This window comes from Mustelus asterias, unplaced genomic scaffold (assembly GCF_964213995.1).
Source record: "Mustelus asterias unplaced genomic scaffold, sMusAst1.hap1.1 HAP1_SCAFFOLD_1929, whole genome shotgun sequence".
Taxonomy (NCBI): domain Eukaryota; kingdom Metazoa; phylum Chordata; class Chondrichthyes; order Carcharhiniformes; family Triakidae; genus Mustelus; species Mustelus asterias.
Genome location: NW_027591874.1, coordinates 30485 through 45001, shown reverse-complemented (window position 1 = coordinate 45001; position 14517 = coordinate 30485). Strand labels below are relative to the sequence as shown.

Here is a 14517-nt window from a genome sequence, read left to right as displayed (position 1 = left end):
AGGAAGGCATATGGTATGCTTGCCTTTATAGGACGTGGTATAGAGTATAAAAGCTGGAGTCTGACGTTGCAGCTGTATAGAACGCTGGCTAGGCCACATTTGGAGTACTGCATCCAGTTCTGGTCACCGCACTACCAGAAGGACGTGGAGGCGTTAGAGAGAGTGCAGAGAAGGTTTACCAGGATGTTGCCTGGTATGAGGAGAGATTGGGTAAACTGGGGTTGTTCTCCCTGGAAAGACGGAGAATGAGGGGAGATCTAATAGAGGTGTACAAGATTATGAAGGGGATAGATAGGGTGAACGGTGGGAAGCTTTTTCCCAGGTCGGAGGTGACGATCACGAGGGGTCACGGGCTCAAGGTGAGAGGGGCGAAGTATAACTCAGATATTAGAGGGATGTTTTTTACACAGAGGGTGGTGGGGGCCTGGAATGCGCTGCCAAGTAGGGTGGTGGAGGCAGACACGCTGACATCGTTTAAGACTGGATAGTCACATGAGCAGTCTGGGAATGGAGGGATACAAACGATTGGTCTAGTTGGACCAAGGAGTGGCACAGGCTTGGAGGGCCGAAGGGCCTGTTTCCTGTGCTGTACTGTTCTTTGTTGGCCATGCTAAATTGTCCCTTAGTGTTCAAAGATGTGCAGGTTAGGTGGATTGGCCATGCTAAATTGTCCCTTAGTGTTCAAAGATGTGCAGGTTAGGTGGATTGGCCGTGCTAAATTGCCCCTTAGTGTCCAAAGATGTGCAGGTTAGGTGGATTGGCCGTGCTAAATTGCCCCTTAGTGTCCAAAGATGTGCGGGTTAGGTGGATTGGCCATGCTAAATTGCCCCTTAGTGTCCAAAGATGTGCAGGTTAGGTGGATTGGCCATGCTAAATTGTCCCTTAGTGTTCAAAGATGTGCAGGTTAGGTGGATTGGCCGTGCTAAATTGCCCCTTAGTGTCCAAAGATGTGCAGGTTAGGTGGATTGGCCGTGCTAAATTGCCCCTTAGTGTCCAAAGATGTGCGGGTTAGGTGGATTGGCCATGCTAAATTGCCCCTTAGTGTCCAAAGATGTGCAGGTTAGGTGGATTGGCCGTGCTAAATTGACCCTGAGTAGGTTAGAGGGATTAGCAGGGTAACTAAGCAGAGATAGGACCTGGGTGGGATTGTGGTCGGGGCAGACTCGATGGGCCGAATGGCCTCCTTCTGCACTGTCGGGATTCTGTGATTCTATGAATGAGGCCATTCGGCCCATTGAGTCCGCTCTGCCATTCCCTTATGACTGATATGCTGCTCACCCCCATTTTCCTGCCTCCTCCGCATAACCCTTCACCCCCCATTCCCAATTAAAAATCTGTCCAACTCCTTCTTCAATGTACTCACTGTCCCAGCATCCACCGCACTTTGGGGGAGCGAATTCCACAGATTCACAACCCTTTGGGGGAAGTAGTTTCTCCTCCAACTCTGTTTTAAATTTGCTGCCCCTTATCCTAAGACTATGACCTCTCATCCCAGCACTGTCTTTCTTCCCACAGTCTGAAAGACGTGCTGGTTAGGGTGCTAAATTCCCCCTCAGTGTAACCCGAACAGGCGCCGGAGTGTGGGCGACTGGGGGATTTTCACAGTAACTTCATTGCGATGTTAATGTAAGCCTGACTTGTGACACTAATAAACAAACTTGAAACTGTGACCAGTAACGCCCCCCACATCAATCTAACACCCTAACTTGGCAGCCAGCTTCACCCAGTCCCTCTCCTGCTGCCGTCCCCTCGTGCCCACCCCTGGGGGTAGGGGGGGGTGGGGCATCTGGCAGCATTGGCGGGTGTCTCACTGGAGGGACGGGGAATCGCCTCGGATTTTACAGCACAGAAGCGGACCCGGGGGAAGGTAGGCAGTGGGGACAGAGAGAGAGAGAGAGTAGTTCTAGTGGATTAGGGGACCTGGGAGATGGGATGGGGAGGGAATGAGAGAGAACTGGATTGAAGGGACTTTTGAGTCCTGGTTCAAGATTCTCTTAAGGTTAACGTGCAGGTTCGGTCGGCAGTTAGGAAGGCAAATGCAATGTTAGCACTCATGTCGAGAGGGCTAGAATACAAGAGCAGGGATGTACTTCTGAGGCTGTATAAGGCTCTGGTCAGACCCCATTTGGAGTATTGTGAGCAGTTTTGGGCCCCGTATCTAAGGAAGGATGTGCTGGCTTTGGAAAGGGTCCAGAGGAGGTTCACAAGAATGATCCCTGGAATGAAGAGCTTGTCGTAACAGGAACGGTTGAGGACTCTGGGTCTCGGAGTTTAGAAGGTTGAGGGGGGATCTTATTGAAACTTACAGGAAACTGCAAGGCCTGGATAGAGTGGATGTGGAGGGGATGTTTCCACTAGTGGGAAAAACTAGAACCAGAGGGCACAACCTCAGGCTAAAGGGACGATCCTTTAAAACAGAGATGAGGAGGAATTTCTTCAGCCAGAGAGTGGTGAATGTGTGGAACTCTTTGCCGCAGAAGGCTGTGGAGGCCGGGTCATTGAGTGTCTTTAAGACAGAGATAGATAGGTTCTTGATTAATAAGGGGATCAGGGGTTATGGGGAAAAGGCAGGAGAATGGGGATGAGAAAAATATCGGCCATGATTGAACGGCGGAGCAGACTCGATGGGCCGAGTGGCCTCATTCTGCTCCTATGTCTTATGGGTTCTCGTACGGGGTGGGGACGGTGGGGGGGGGGAAGGACACAGCATGAAGGGTCTCAGTGAGAATGACTACGGAGGGTTCCTCACACTCACTGCTGGAGCTGTGGGTGTGTCGGGGGAGGAGGTGGCAGTGCTGTCGCTAAACTAGAAATCCGGAGACCCAGTGCGGAATCGTCCCGTCCCACCCACCATGGGAATTGTAGCAGATGCGACACGGACCATGCAAAGGTTTGACAAAGGGCTCATCTGGACTCGAAACGTCAGCTCTTTTCTCTCCTTCCAGATGCTGCCCAGACCTGCTGAGATTTTCCAGCCTTTTCCCTTTTGGATACAAAGGTCCGTGGACCTCGGGCGGGATTTTCCGGCCTCGGGGTGACCACGACTGGAAAATCCGTTCCCCCCCCCGCAGAGTCAGAGTCCGGTTCGAATCCCGTCACGGCAGGTGGAATTCAATTAATATCTGGAACTAACGAGTCTGAAGATGACCATGAAACCCTTGTCGATACGGAGGCATGGGATTGGGGGTGATTTAGCGGTTTGGATCAGGAATTGGCTAGCTGTAAGAAGACAGAGGGTGGTGGTGGATGGGAAATGTTCATCCTGGAGTTCAGTTACTAGTGGTGTACCGCAAGGATCTGTTTTGGGGCCACTGCTGTTTGTCATTTTTATAAATGACCTGGATGAGGGCGTAGAAGGCTGGGTTGGTAAATTTGCGGATGACACTAAAGTCGGTGGAGTTGTGGACAGTGCGGAAGGTTGTTGCAGGTTACAGAGGGACATAGATAAGCTGCAGAGCTGGGCTGAGAGGTGGCAAATGGAGTTCAAAGCGGAAAAGTGTGAGGTGATTCACTTTGGAAGGAGCAACAGGATTACAGAGTACTGGGCTAATGGTAAGATACTTGGTAGAAACATAGAAAACTACAGTTCAAAACAGGCCCTTCGGCCCCACACGTTGTGCCGAACATATCCCTCCCTTTTAGGCCTACCTATAACCCTCCATCCCATTAAGTCCCATGTACTCATCCAGGAGTCTCTTAAAAGACCCTATTGAGTTTGCCTCCACCACCACTGACGGCAGCCGATTCCACTCGCCCACCACCCTCTGTGTGAAAAACTTCCCCCGAACATCTCCCCTGTACCTACCCCCCAGCACCTTAAACCTGTGTCCTCTCGTAGCAGCCATTTCCACCCTGGGAAAAAGCCTCTGAGAGTCCACCCGATCTATGCCTCTCAACATCTTATATACCTCTATTAGGTCTCCTTTCATCCTACGTCTCTCCAAGGAGAAGTGTGGATGAAGTTTTGGTAGTGTAGATGAACAGAGAGATCTTGGTGTCCATGTGCATAGATCCCTGAAAGTTGGCACCCAGGTTGATAGGGTTGTTAAGAAGGCGTACGGAGTGTTAGCTTTTATTGGTAGAGGGATTGAGTTTCGGAGTCCGGAGGTCATGTTGCAACTGTACAAGCTCTGGTGCGGCCACACTTGGAGTATTGCGTACAGTTCTGGTCGCCGCATTATAGGAAGGATGTGGAAGTGTTGGAAAGGGTGCAGAGGAGATTTACCAGGATGTTGCCTGGTATGGTGGGAAGATCTTATGAGGAAAGGCTGAGGGACTTGAGGTTGTTTTCGTTAGAGAGAAGGAGGTTAAGAGGTGACTTAATAGAGGCATATAAGATGATCAGAGGATTAGATAGGGTGCATAGTGAGAGCATTTTTCCTCGGATGGTGATGGCTAACACAAGGGGACATAGCTTTAAATTGAGGGGTGAGAGATATAGGACAGATGTTAGAGGTAGGTTCTTCACTCAGAGAGTAGTAAGGGCGTGGAATGCCCTGCCTGCAGCAGTAGTGGACTCGCTAACATTAAGAGCATTCAAATGGTTATTGGATAAATATATGGATGATATTGGAATAGTGTAGATTAGAGGGGCTTTAGATTGGTTTCACTGGTCGGCGCAACATCGAGGGCCGAAGGGCCTGTACTGTGCTGTAATGTTCTATGTTCTATGATTGGGGGCAGCACGGTGGCATAGCGGTTAGCACTGCTGCCTCACAGCGCCAGGGAGCCGGGTTCGATTCCCGGCTTTGGTCACTGTCTGTACAGAGTCTGCACATTCTCCCCGTGTCTGCGTGGGTTTCCTCCGGGTGCTCCGGTTTCCTCCCACAGTCCAATTAGGTGGATTGGCCATGCTAAAGTGTCCCTTAGTGTCCAAGGATGTGCAGGTTAGGTGGATTGGCCATGTTAAAGTGTCCCTTAGTGTCCAAAGATGTGCAGGTTAGGTGGATTGGCCATGCTAAATTGCCTTTTATTGTCCAAAGATGTGGGGGTTAGGTGGATTGGCCATGCTAAATTGCCCCTTAGTATCCAAAGATGTGCAGGTTAGGTGGATTGGCCATGCTAAAGTGTCCCTTAGTGTCCAAAGATGTGCAGGTTAGGTGTATTGGCCATGCTAAATTGCCCCTTAGTGTCCAAAGATGTGTAGGTTAGGTGGATTGGCCATGCTAAATTGCCTTTTATTGTCCAAAGATGTGCAGGTTAGGTGGATTGGCCATGCTAAATTGCCTTTTATTGTCCAAAGATGTGCAGGTTAGGTGGATTGGCCATGCTAAAGTGTCCCTTAGTGTCCAAAGATGTGCAGGTTAGGTGTATTGGCCATGCTAAATTGCCCCTTAGTGTCCAAAGATGTGTAGGTTAGGTGGATTGGCCATGCTAAATTGCCTTTTATTGTCCAAAGATGTGCAGGTTAGGTGGATTGGCCATGCTAAATTGCCTTTTATTGTCCAAAGATGTGCAGGTTAGGTGGGTTGGCCATGCTAAATTGCCTTTTATTGTCCAAAGATGCGCAGGTTAGGTGGATTGGCCATGCTAAATTGCCCCTTCGTGTCCAAAGAGACACACACACACAGAGACACACACACACACAGAGACACACACACACAGAGACACAGACACACACAGAGACAGGCACACACAGAGACAGACACACACAGAGACAGAGACACACACACAGAGACACACACACAGAGACACACACACAGAGACACACACACAGAGACACACACACAGAGACACACACACAGAGACACACACACAGAGACACACACAGACACACACACACAGACACACACACACAGACACACACACACAGACACACACACACAGACACACAGCAATGTGGTCGACAAAGCGAGATGCTGAGTTCAAGGGCAATTAGGCTTGGGCAATAAATTCTGGACCTTGTCCAGCGGTGCCCCCACATCCGATGAACAAATTTAAAAGCCAGACGGGACAACAGGCGGGATGAGGGAGCTACCCAGAAGGGTTCGGGAACCGTCAACAGCTGCAGCGGAGAAGCTATGGGAAGGCTCCAGTCACATCTGGCAGGGAGGAACGGCGCGACACAGGTGTGAGCCAGATGTGCTTGCTTTGGACTGGAGGGAGCGCAGACGGGGCCAGGGAAGGCGAGCAGACCAACTGAAACCAGCACGAGCCTCGGCTTTGGAGGAAACAGTAAGTGGGGAACAGGACTGGCAGTGCGAGGGGGGGGGGCCTGAAAAAACACACTAGCTGCGGCTTTAGGGCTTCAACACAGTCTCCTAGACAGGGGCTAAAGGTGGAATGCAGTTTTTAAAGTTTATATATTCGTGTCACGAGTAAGGCTTACATTGACACCGCAATGAAGTTACTGCGAGAATCCCACTAGTCGCCCACACTCCTGTTCGGGTTACACTGAGGGAGAGTTTAGCACCCTAACCAGCACGGTCTTTCAGACTGTGGGAGGAAACCGGAGCACCCGGAGGAAACCCACGCAGACACGGGGAGACTCCACACAGACAGTGACCCGAGCCGGGAATCGAACCCGGGACCCTGGCGCTGTGGGGCAGCGGTGTTAACCCGCTGTGCCGTCATGCCATACTCAGTCACAGGGAACGTTCCAAGCAGGCGCTGCTAAGGTGAGCAAACTGGCCCAGATATCGTCTCTGAGGGATCGGCACTCCGATCCACACCGTGTCCCCCCACTCTCCACCCCTACCCGCACTTATCGAGGGCTCCACCAACCGCAGCGTGAGTGTCCGAGGGAGAATGTCGAATGTTGTGCTGCAGACTTCAATCACTTGAATCCCAGCTGACAAATTATCCATCGCCACCTCCCAAGCATTGGCCGGGGCAGGGAGCTGGGACTTGTGCCCGTTATGCCTGACCGTAACGTCAGTGAGGCAGGGTGGCACAGCGGGTTAGCGCTGCTGCCTCACGGCGCCAGGGACCCGGGTTCGATTCCCGGCTCGGGTCACTGTCTGTGTGGAGTCTGCACGTTCTCCCCGTGTCTGCGTGGGTTTCCTCCGGGTGCTCCGGTTTCCTCCCACAGTCCGAAAGATGTGCAGGTTAGGTGGATTGGCCGTGCTAAATTGCCCCTTAGTGTCCAAAGATGTGCAGGTTAGGTGGATTGGCCATGCTAAATTGCCCCTTAGTGTCCACAGATGTGCAGGTTGGGTGGATTGGCCATGCTAAATTGCCCCTTAGTGTCCACAGATGTGCAGGTTGGGTGGATTGGCCATGCTAAATTGCCCCTTAGTGTCCAAAGATGTGCAGGTTGGGTGGATTGGCCATGCTAAATTGCCCCTTAGTGTCCAAAGATGTGCGGGTTAGGTGGATTGGCCATGGTAAACGTGCCACGGGGATAAGGTGGGGGTATGACACTCTTTCAGAGAGTCAGTGCAGACTGAAGGGGCTGAATGGCCTCCTGCTGGGATTCTATGAGTCACAAAGAGGGATGGGTGGCTGACGAGGTGCCAATCAGACAAAGGTCTGGCGCAGTGGGTTAGCACTGCTGCCTCACAGCGCCAGGGTCCCGGGTTCGATTCCCGGCCTTGGGTCACTGTCTGTGCGGGGTCTGCACGTTCTCCCCGTGTCTGCGTGGGTTTCCTCCCGCAGTCTGAAAAAGACCCGCTGGTTGGGGTGCGTTGGCCGTGCTCAGAGCTGTTTTCAGCTCAAAGTCTGGAGACACAATGATTTCACCGTGAGGGAAAACCTTCCTCTCATGGCGCCTGCAGTCAGCTCAGGGGACACAGGGGAGGGAGTTCAGTGCACAGCTCCCTGCACTAATAGAGGGCCCAGCACTGGCAGCGTCTTCCTTTTGAGTAACTCAGGGAGGAGGTTCCTTACCCGGCCAGCCGGTCCGAGAGCAGGAAGTTCAGCTGAATGTTCTCCACAAGCGGCCCTTTCATCTCCTCCACCACCTTAAACACTCGCTTAAAGTTATCGAACTGGAGGGAGAGAGAGTGAGAGAGAGGGGGAGGGAGAGGAGGGAGGGAGTGAGGGGGAGGGGGAGGGAGTGAGGGAGAGGGGGACGGAGTGAGGGAGAGGGAGTGAGGGAGAGGGGGACGGAGTGAGGGAGAGGGGGAGGGAGTGAGGGAGAGGGGGAGGGAGTGAGGGAGAGGGGGACGGAGTGAGGGAGAGGGAGTGAGGGAGAGGGGGACGGAGTGAGGGAGAGGGAGTGAGGGAGAGGGGGACGGAGTGAGGGAGAGGGGGACGGAGTGAGGGAGAGGGAGTGAGGGAGACGGGGAGGGAGTGAGGGAGAGGACGAGGGAGTGAAGGGGAGGGGGAGGGAGTGAGGGAGAGGGGGAGGGAGCGAGGGGGAGGGAGCGAGGGAGAGGGGGAGGGAGCGAGGGAGAGGGGGAGGGAGCGAGGTAGAGGGGGAGGGAGCGAGGGAGAGGGGGAGGGAGCGAGGGAGAGGGGGAGGGAGCGAGGGAGAGGGGGAGGGAGCGAGGGAGAGGGGGAGGGAGCGAGGGAGAGGGGGAGGGAGCGAGGGAGAGGGGGAGGGAGCGAGGGAGAGGGGGAGGGAGCGAGGGAGAGGGGGAGGGAGCGAGGGAGAGGGGGAGGGAGCGAGGGAGAGGGGGAGGGAGCGAGGGAGAGGGGGAGGGAGCGAGGGAGACGGGGAGGGAGCGAGGGAGACGGGGAGGGAGCGAGGGAGACGGGGAGGGAGCGAGGGAGACAGGGAGGGAGCGAGGGAGACGGGGAGGGAGCGAGGGAGACGGGGAGGGAGCGAGGGAGACGGGGAGGGAGCGAGGGAGACGGGGAGGGAGCGAGGGAGACGGGGAGGGAGCGAGGGAGACGGGGAGGGAGCGAGGGAGACGGGGAGGGAGCGAGGGAGACGGGGAGGGAGCGAGGGAGACGGGGAGGGAGCGAGGGAGACGGGGAGGGAGCGAGGGAGACGGGGAGGGAGCGAGGGAGACGGGGAGGGAGTGAGGGAGACGGGGAGGGAGTGAGGGAGACGGGGAGGGAGTGAGGGAGACGGGGAGGGAGTGAGGGAGACGGGGAGGGAGTGAGGGAGACGGGGAGGGAGTGAGGGAGACGGGGAGGGAGTGAGGGAGACGGGGAGGGAGTGAGGGAGACGGGGAGGGAGTGAGGGAGACGGGGAGGGAGTGAGGGAGGGAGTGAGGGAGAGGGGGAGGGAGTGAGGGAGTGGGGGAGGGAGTGAGGGGGAGGGGGAGGGAGTGAGGGGGAGGGAGTGGGGGAGGGGGAGGGAGTGAGGGAGGGAGTGAGGGAGAGGGGAGGGAGTGAGGGAGAGGGGAGGGAGTGAGGGAGAGGGGGAGGGAGTGAGGGAGGGAGTGGGGGAGTGAGGGAGGGAGTGGGGGAGAGGGGGAGGGAGTGAGGTGGAGGGAGTGAGGGAGAGGGGGAGGGAGTGAGGGGGATGGAGTGAGGGAGAGGGGGAGGGAGTGAGGGAGACAGGGAGGGAGTGAGGGAGACAGGGAGGGAGTGAGGGAGACGGGGAGGGAGTGAGGGAGAGGGGGAAGGAATGAGGGAGGGGGAGGGAGTGAGGTGGAGGGAGTGAGGGAGAGGGGAGGGAGTGAGGTGGAGGGAGTGAGGGAGAGGGGGAGGGAGTGAGGGGGATGGAGTGAGGGAGGGGGGAGGGAGTGAGGGAGAGGGAGTGAGGGACAGGGGGAGGGAGTGAGGGAGAGGGAGTGAGGGACAGGGGAGGGAGTGAGGGAGAGGGGGAGGGAGTGAGGGAGAGGGAGTGAGGGAGAGGGGGAGGGAGTGAGGGAGAGGGGGAGGGAGTGAGGGAGAGGGGGAGACAGGGGGAAACAGACAGAGAGAAAAGATGACGCACTGTTAAAGCATGAAGGTTAAACACATTCCTCCACCCTCTATCGATCTGTTCCCACCCACACCCACTGATCCTTCCAACACTCCCCGTGGGAGTGAGTCCCACATTCTCCCCCACTCCCCCCGTGGGAGCGAGTCCCACATTCTCCCCCACTCCCCCCGTGGGAGCGAGTCCCACATTCTCCCCCACTCCCCGTGGGAGCGAGTCCCACATTCTCCCCCACTCCCCCCGTGGGAGCGAGTCCCACATTCTCCCCCACTCCCTGGGTAAACAGGTTTCTCCTGAATCCGCCATTATGACTGTCTTATATTGACAGCTCCGCGTTCTAGACTCCCCCCACCAATAACATAGAACATAGAACAGTACAGCACAGAACAGGCCCTTCGGCCCACGATGTTGTGCCGAGCTTTATCTGAAACCAAGATCAAGCTATCCCACTCCCTATCATCCTGGTGTGCTCCATGTGCCTATCCAAGAACCGCTTAAGTGTTCCTAAAGTGTCTGACTCCACTATCACTGCAGGCAGTCCATTCCACACCAGTGGAACAATCTTCGCTCGGGAGGCCCCGTGAGGGAAAGAGCCACATCCTGATACGGCCTTTGTTGGCGGCCCGGTGGGTTAGCACTGCTGCCTCACAGCGCCAGGGACCCGGGTTCGATTCCCGGCTCGGGACACTGTCTGTGTGGAGTCTGCACATTCTCCCCGTGTCTGCGTGGGTTTCCTCCGGGTGCTCCAGTTTCCTCCCACAGTCCGAAAGACGTGCTGGTTAGGGTGCTAAATTCTCCCTCAGTGTAACCCGAACAGGCGCCGGAGTGTGGCGACTGGGGGGGATTTTCACAGTAACTTCATTGCAGTGTTAACGTAAGCCTACTTCACTTTGAACTCATTCCCCCGCCTCATGAGGAGGGAACCTCCCTCCAGCCTCACATCTCTCCGGGGTGTGCACGCCCCTCCAATTCTGGCCTCTTCTCCACTTACACCTTTCGCCGCTCCACCATTGGCAGCCATGCCTGGGTTCCCAAGCTCTGGAATTCCCTTCCTAAACCTCTCCCGCCTCCATTACGACGCTCCTCTTTGACCGAGACTTTGCCCCTAATATCTGCGAATGTGGCTTGGGGGGGGCAGGGGGGGTTGTAATCCTCCTGTGAAACACCTTGGGGGAGGCTTCCTAATGTTAAAGGTGCTATATAAATGTAACTTGTGGTTGTTGATGGATGTAATCCCTCAGGTCTGTTATCATCGTGGTAAATTTTTGGTTGGACCGTTCCCATATTGACAGAGAGGCCAGAGCTCCCAGAGCGAGCGAAACAAGGTTTCGCACTTCAATTACTTACTCTTCTTCAAGCTGGGCGAGGGGTTCTTAAACAAGACCATCGGTGAACACTGGCCACTAACTGAGCCAAGCAGGACATTAAAGACCATAAGACATAGGAGCAGAATTAGGCCACTCGGCCCATCGAATCTGCTCCGCCATTCCCAGTCATGGCTGATATTTCCCTCATCCCCATTCTCCTGCCTTTTCCCCATAACCCCTGATCCCCTTATTAGTGGGCGGCACGGTGGTACAGTGGGTTAGCACTGCTGCTTCACAGCTCCAGGGACCTGGGTTCGATTCCCGGCTTGGGTCGCTGTCTGTGCGGAGTTTGCACATTCTCCTCGTGTCTGCGTGGGTTTCCTCCGGGTGCTCCGGTTTCCTCCCACACTCCAAAGATGTGCGGGCTAGGTTGATTGGCCATGCTAAATTGCCACTTAGTGTCCCGGGATGCGTAGGTTAGAGGGGTTAGTGGGTGGATATGTGGATAGGGCCTGGGTGGGATTGTGGTTGGTGCAGACTCGATGGGCCGAATGGCCTCTTTCTGCACTGTAGGATTCTATGATCAAGAACCTATCTATCTCTGTCTTAAAGACACTCAATGACCCGGCCTCCTCTGTGGCAACGAGTTCCACAGATTCACCCACCCTCTGGCTGAAGAAATTCCTCATCTCGGTTTTAAAAGGAGCGTCCCTTCACTCTGAGGTTGTGCCCTCGAGTTCTAGTCTCTCCCGCGATTGGAAACATCCTCTCCACGTCCACTCTATCCAGGCCTCTCAGTATTCTGTAAGTTTCAATAAGATCCCCCCCTCATCCTTCGAAACTCCAACGAGTACAGACCCAGAGTCCTCAACCATTCCTCTTACGACAAGCTCTTCATTCCAGGGATCATTCTTGTGAACCTCCTCTGGACCCTTTCCAAGGCCAACACATCCTTCCTTAGATACGGGTCTGAAAACGGCTCACAATACTCCAAATGGGGTCTGACCAGAGCCTTATACAGCCTCAGAAGTACATCATCTTGTATTCTAGCCCTCTCGACATGAATGCTAACATTGCATTTGCCTTCCTAACTGCCGACTGAACCTGCACGTTAACCTTAAGAGAATCTTGAACCAGGACTCCCAAGTCCCTTTGGGCTTCAGATTCCCAAAGTCTTTCCCCATTTAGAAAACAGTCTACACCTCTATTCCTCCTTCCAAAGTGCGTAACCTCACACTTTCCCACGTTGTATCCCCTCTGCCACTTCTTTGCCCACTCTCCTAACCTGTCCAAGTCCTTCTGCAGCCCCGCCCCCATTTCCTCAACACTACCTGTCCCTCCACATGTAGAATCCCGACAGTGCAGAAGGAGGCCATTTGGCCCATCGAGTCTGCACCGACCACAATCCCACCCAGGCCCTATCCTCACAACCTCATGCACTTACCCTAGCTAGTCCCCCTGACACTAAGGGGCAATTTAAGACGGCCAATCCATCTAACTGGCACATCTTTCGGACTGTGGGAGGAAACCGGAGCACCCGGAGGAAACCCACGCAGGCACGGGGGGAGAACGTGCAGACTCCGCACAGACAGTGACCCAAGCCGGGAATCGAACCTGTGTCCCTGGCGCTGTGAGGCAGCAGTGCTAACCCACTGTGCCACCGTGCCGCCTTTGTATCACCCGCAAAGGCCTGCTTCCAACATGCTGTCAGTATGAATGCATACTTCAGATGCGAGGCAGGTCTGGTGGAAGAGACTGCCCCCTACCTGTCTCCGACAACTCTTCAATGTGATTGCTGTTTTCGCACTGACGTCATCCAGGTCCTTCTTAGTCCCTTTGGATAGTTTCTTCCCCAGCACCTCTCGCACAAACGGCTCGTCAAATGTATAGTACCTGCCAAAGCCAATGTATTCAAATTATTCTCATTTACACCAAGACACCTCCATAGGTACAGCACGGGGTTAGATACAGAGTAAAGCTCCCTCTACACTGTCCCCCATCAAACACTCCCAGGACAGGTACAGCACGGGGTTAGATACAGAGTAAAGCTCCCTCTACACTGTCCCCCATCAAACACTCCCAGGACAGGTACAGCACAGGGTTAGATACAGAGTAAAGCTCCCTCTACACTGTCCCCCATCAAACACTCCCAGGACAGGGTACAGACGGGGTTAGATACAGAGTAAAGCTCCCTCTACACTGTCCCCCATCAAACACTCCCAGGACAGGTACAGCATGGGGTTAGATACAGAGTAAAGCTCCCTCTACACTGTCCCCCATCAGACACTCCCAGGACAGGTACAGCACGGGGATAGACACAGAGTAAAGCTCCCGCTACACTGTCCCCATCAAACACTCCCAGGACAGGGACAGCACGGGGTTAGATACAGAGTAAAGCTCCCTCTACACTGTCCCCCATCAAACACTCCCAGGACAGGTACAGCACGGGGTTAGATACAGAGTAAAGCTCCCTCTACACTGTCCCCCATCAAACACTCCCAGGACAGGGACAGCACGGGGTTAGATACAGAGTAAAGCTCCCTCTACACTGTCCCCATCAAACACTCCCAGGACAGGTACAGCATGGGGTTAGATACAGAGTAAAGCTCCCTCTGCACTGTCCCCATCAAACACTCCCAGGACAGGTATAGCACGGGGTTAGATACAGAGTATAGCTCCCTCTACGCTGTCCCCCATCAAACACTCCCAGGACAGGTATAGCACAGGGTTAGATAGAGAGTAAAGCTCCCTCTACACTGTCCCCCCATCAAACACTCCCAGGACAGGTACAGCACGGGGTTAGATACAGAGTAAAGCTCCTGCTGCACTGTCCCCCATCAAACACTCCCAGGACAGGTACAGCACGGGGTTAGATACAGAGTAAAGCTCCCGCTACATTGTCCCCCATCAAACACTCCCAGGACAGGTACAGCACGGGGTTAGATACAGAGTAAAGCTCCCTCTACACTGTCCCCCATCAAACACTCCCAGGACAGGTACAGCACGGGGTTAGATACAGAGTAAAGCTCCCTCTACACTGTCCCCCATCAAACACTCCCAGGACAGGAACAACATGGGGTTAGATACAGAGTAAAGCTCCCTCTACACTGTCCCCCATCAAACACTCCCAGGACAGGTACAGCACGGGGTTAGGTACAGAGTAAAGCTCCCTCTACACTGTCCCCCCCAACAAACACTCCCAGGACAGGTACAGCACGGGGTTAGATACAGAGTAAAGCTCCCTCGACACTGTCCCCCCCAACAAACACTCCCAGGACAGGTACAGCACGGGGTTAGATACAGAGTAAAGCTCCCTCTACACTGTCCCAATTAAACACTCCCAAGACAGGTACAGCACGGGGTTAGATACAGAGTAAAGAACAAAGAACAGTACAGCACAGGAAACAGGCCCTTCGGCCCTCCAAGCCTGTGCCGCTCCTTGGTCCAACTCGA

At 54.7% G+C, this 14517-nt stretch overlaps 1 protein-coding gene across 4 annotated transcripts in view; it reads right to left on the bottom strand.

Moving 5' to 3' along the window:
• The window catches only part of LOC144489023 (acidic fibroblast growth factor intracellular-binding protein-like), a 37115-nt gene that overhangs the window by 16871 nt on the left and 5727 nt on the right, over nucleotides 1–14517 (bottom strand). For all 4 annotated transcript variants that reach the window (XR_013496818.1, XR_013496817.1, XM_078206973.1 and 1 more), the window contains 2 exons: nucleotides 12831–12957; nucleotides 7828–7928 (listed from right to left, as the gene is read on the bottom strand). Coding sequence is in view for 2 of the 4 variants with exons in the window: in XM_078206973.1 (XP_078063099.1) it covers nucleotides 7828–7928; nucleotides 12831–12957 (228 nt within the window). In the remaining 2 variants the exon portion in view is untranslated. The remainder of the gene's footprint in view (nucleotides 1–7827; nucleotides 7929–12830; nucleotides 12958–14517) is intronic.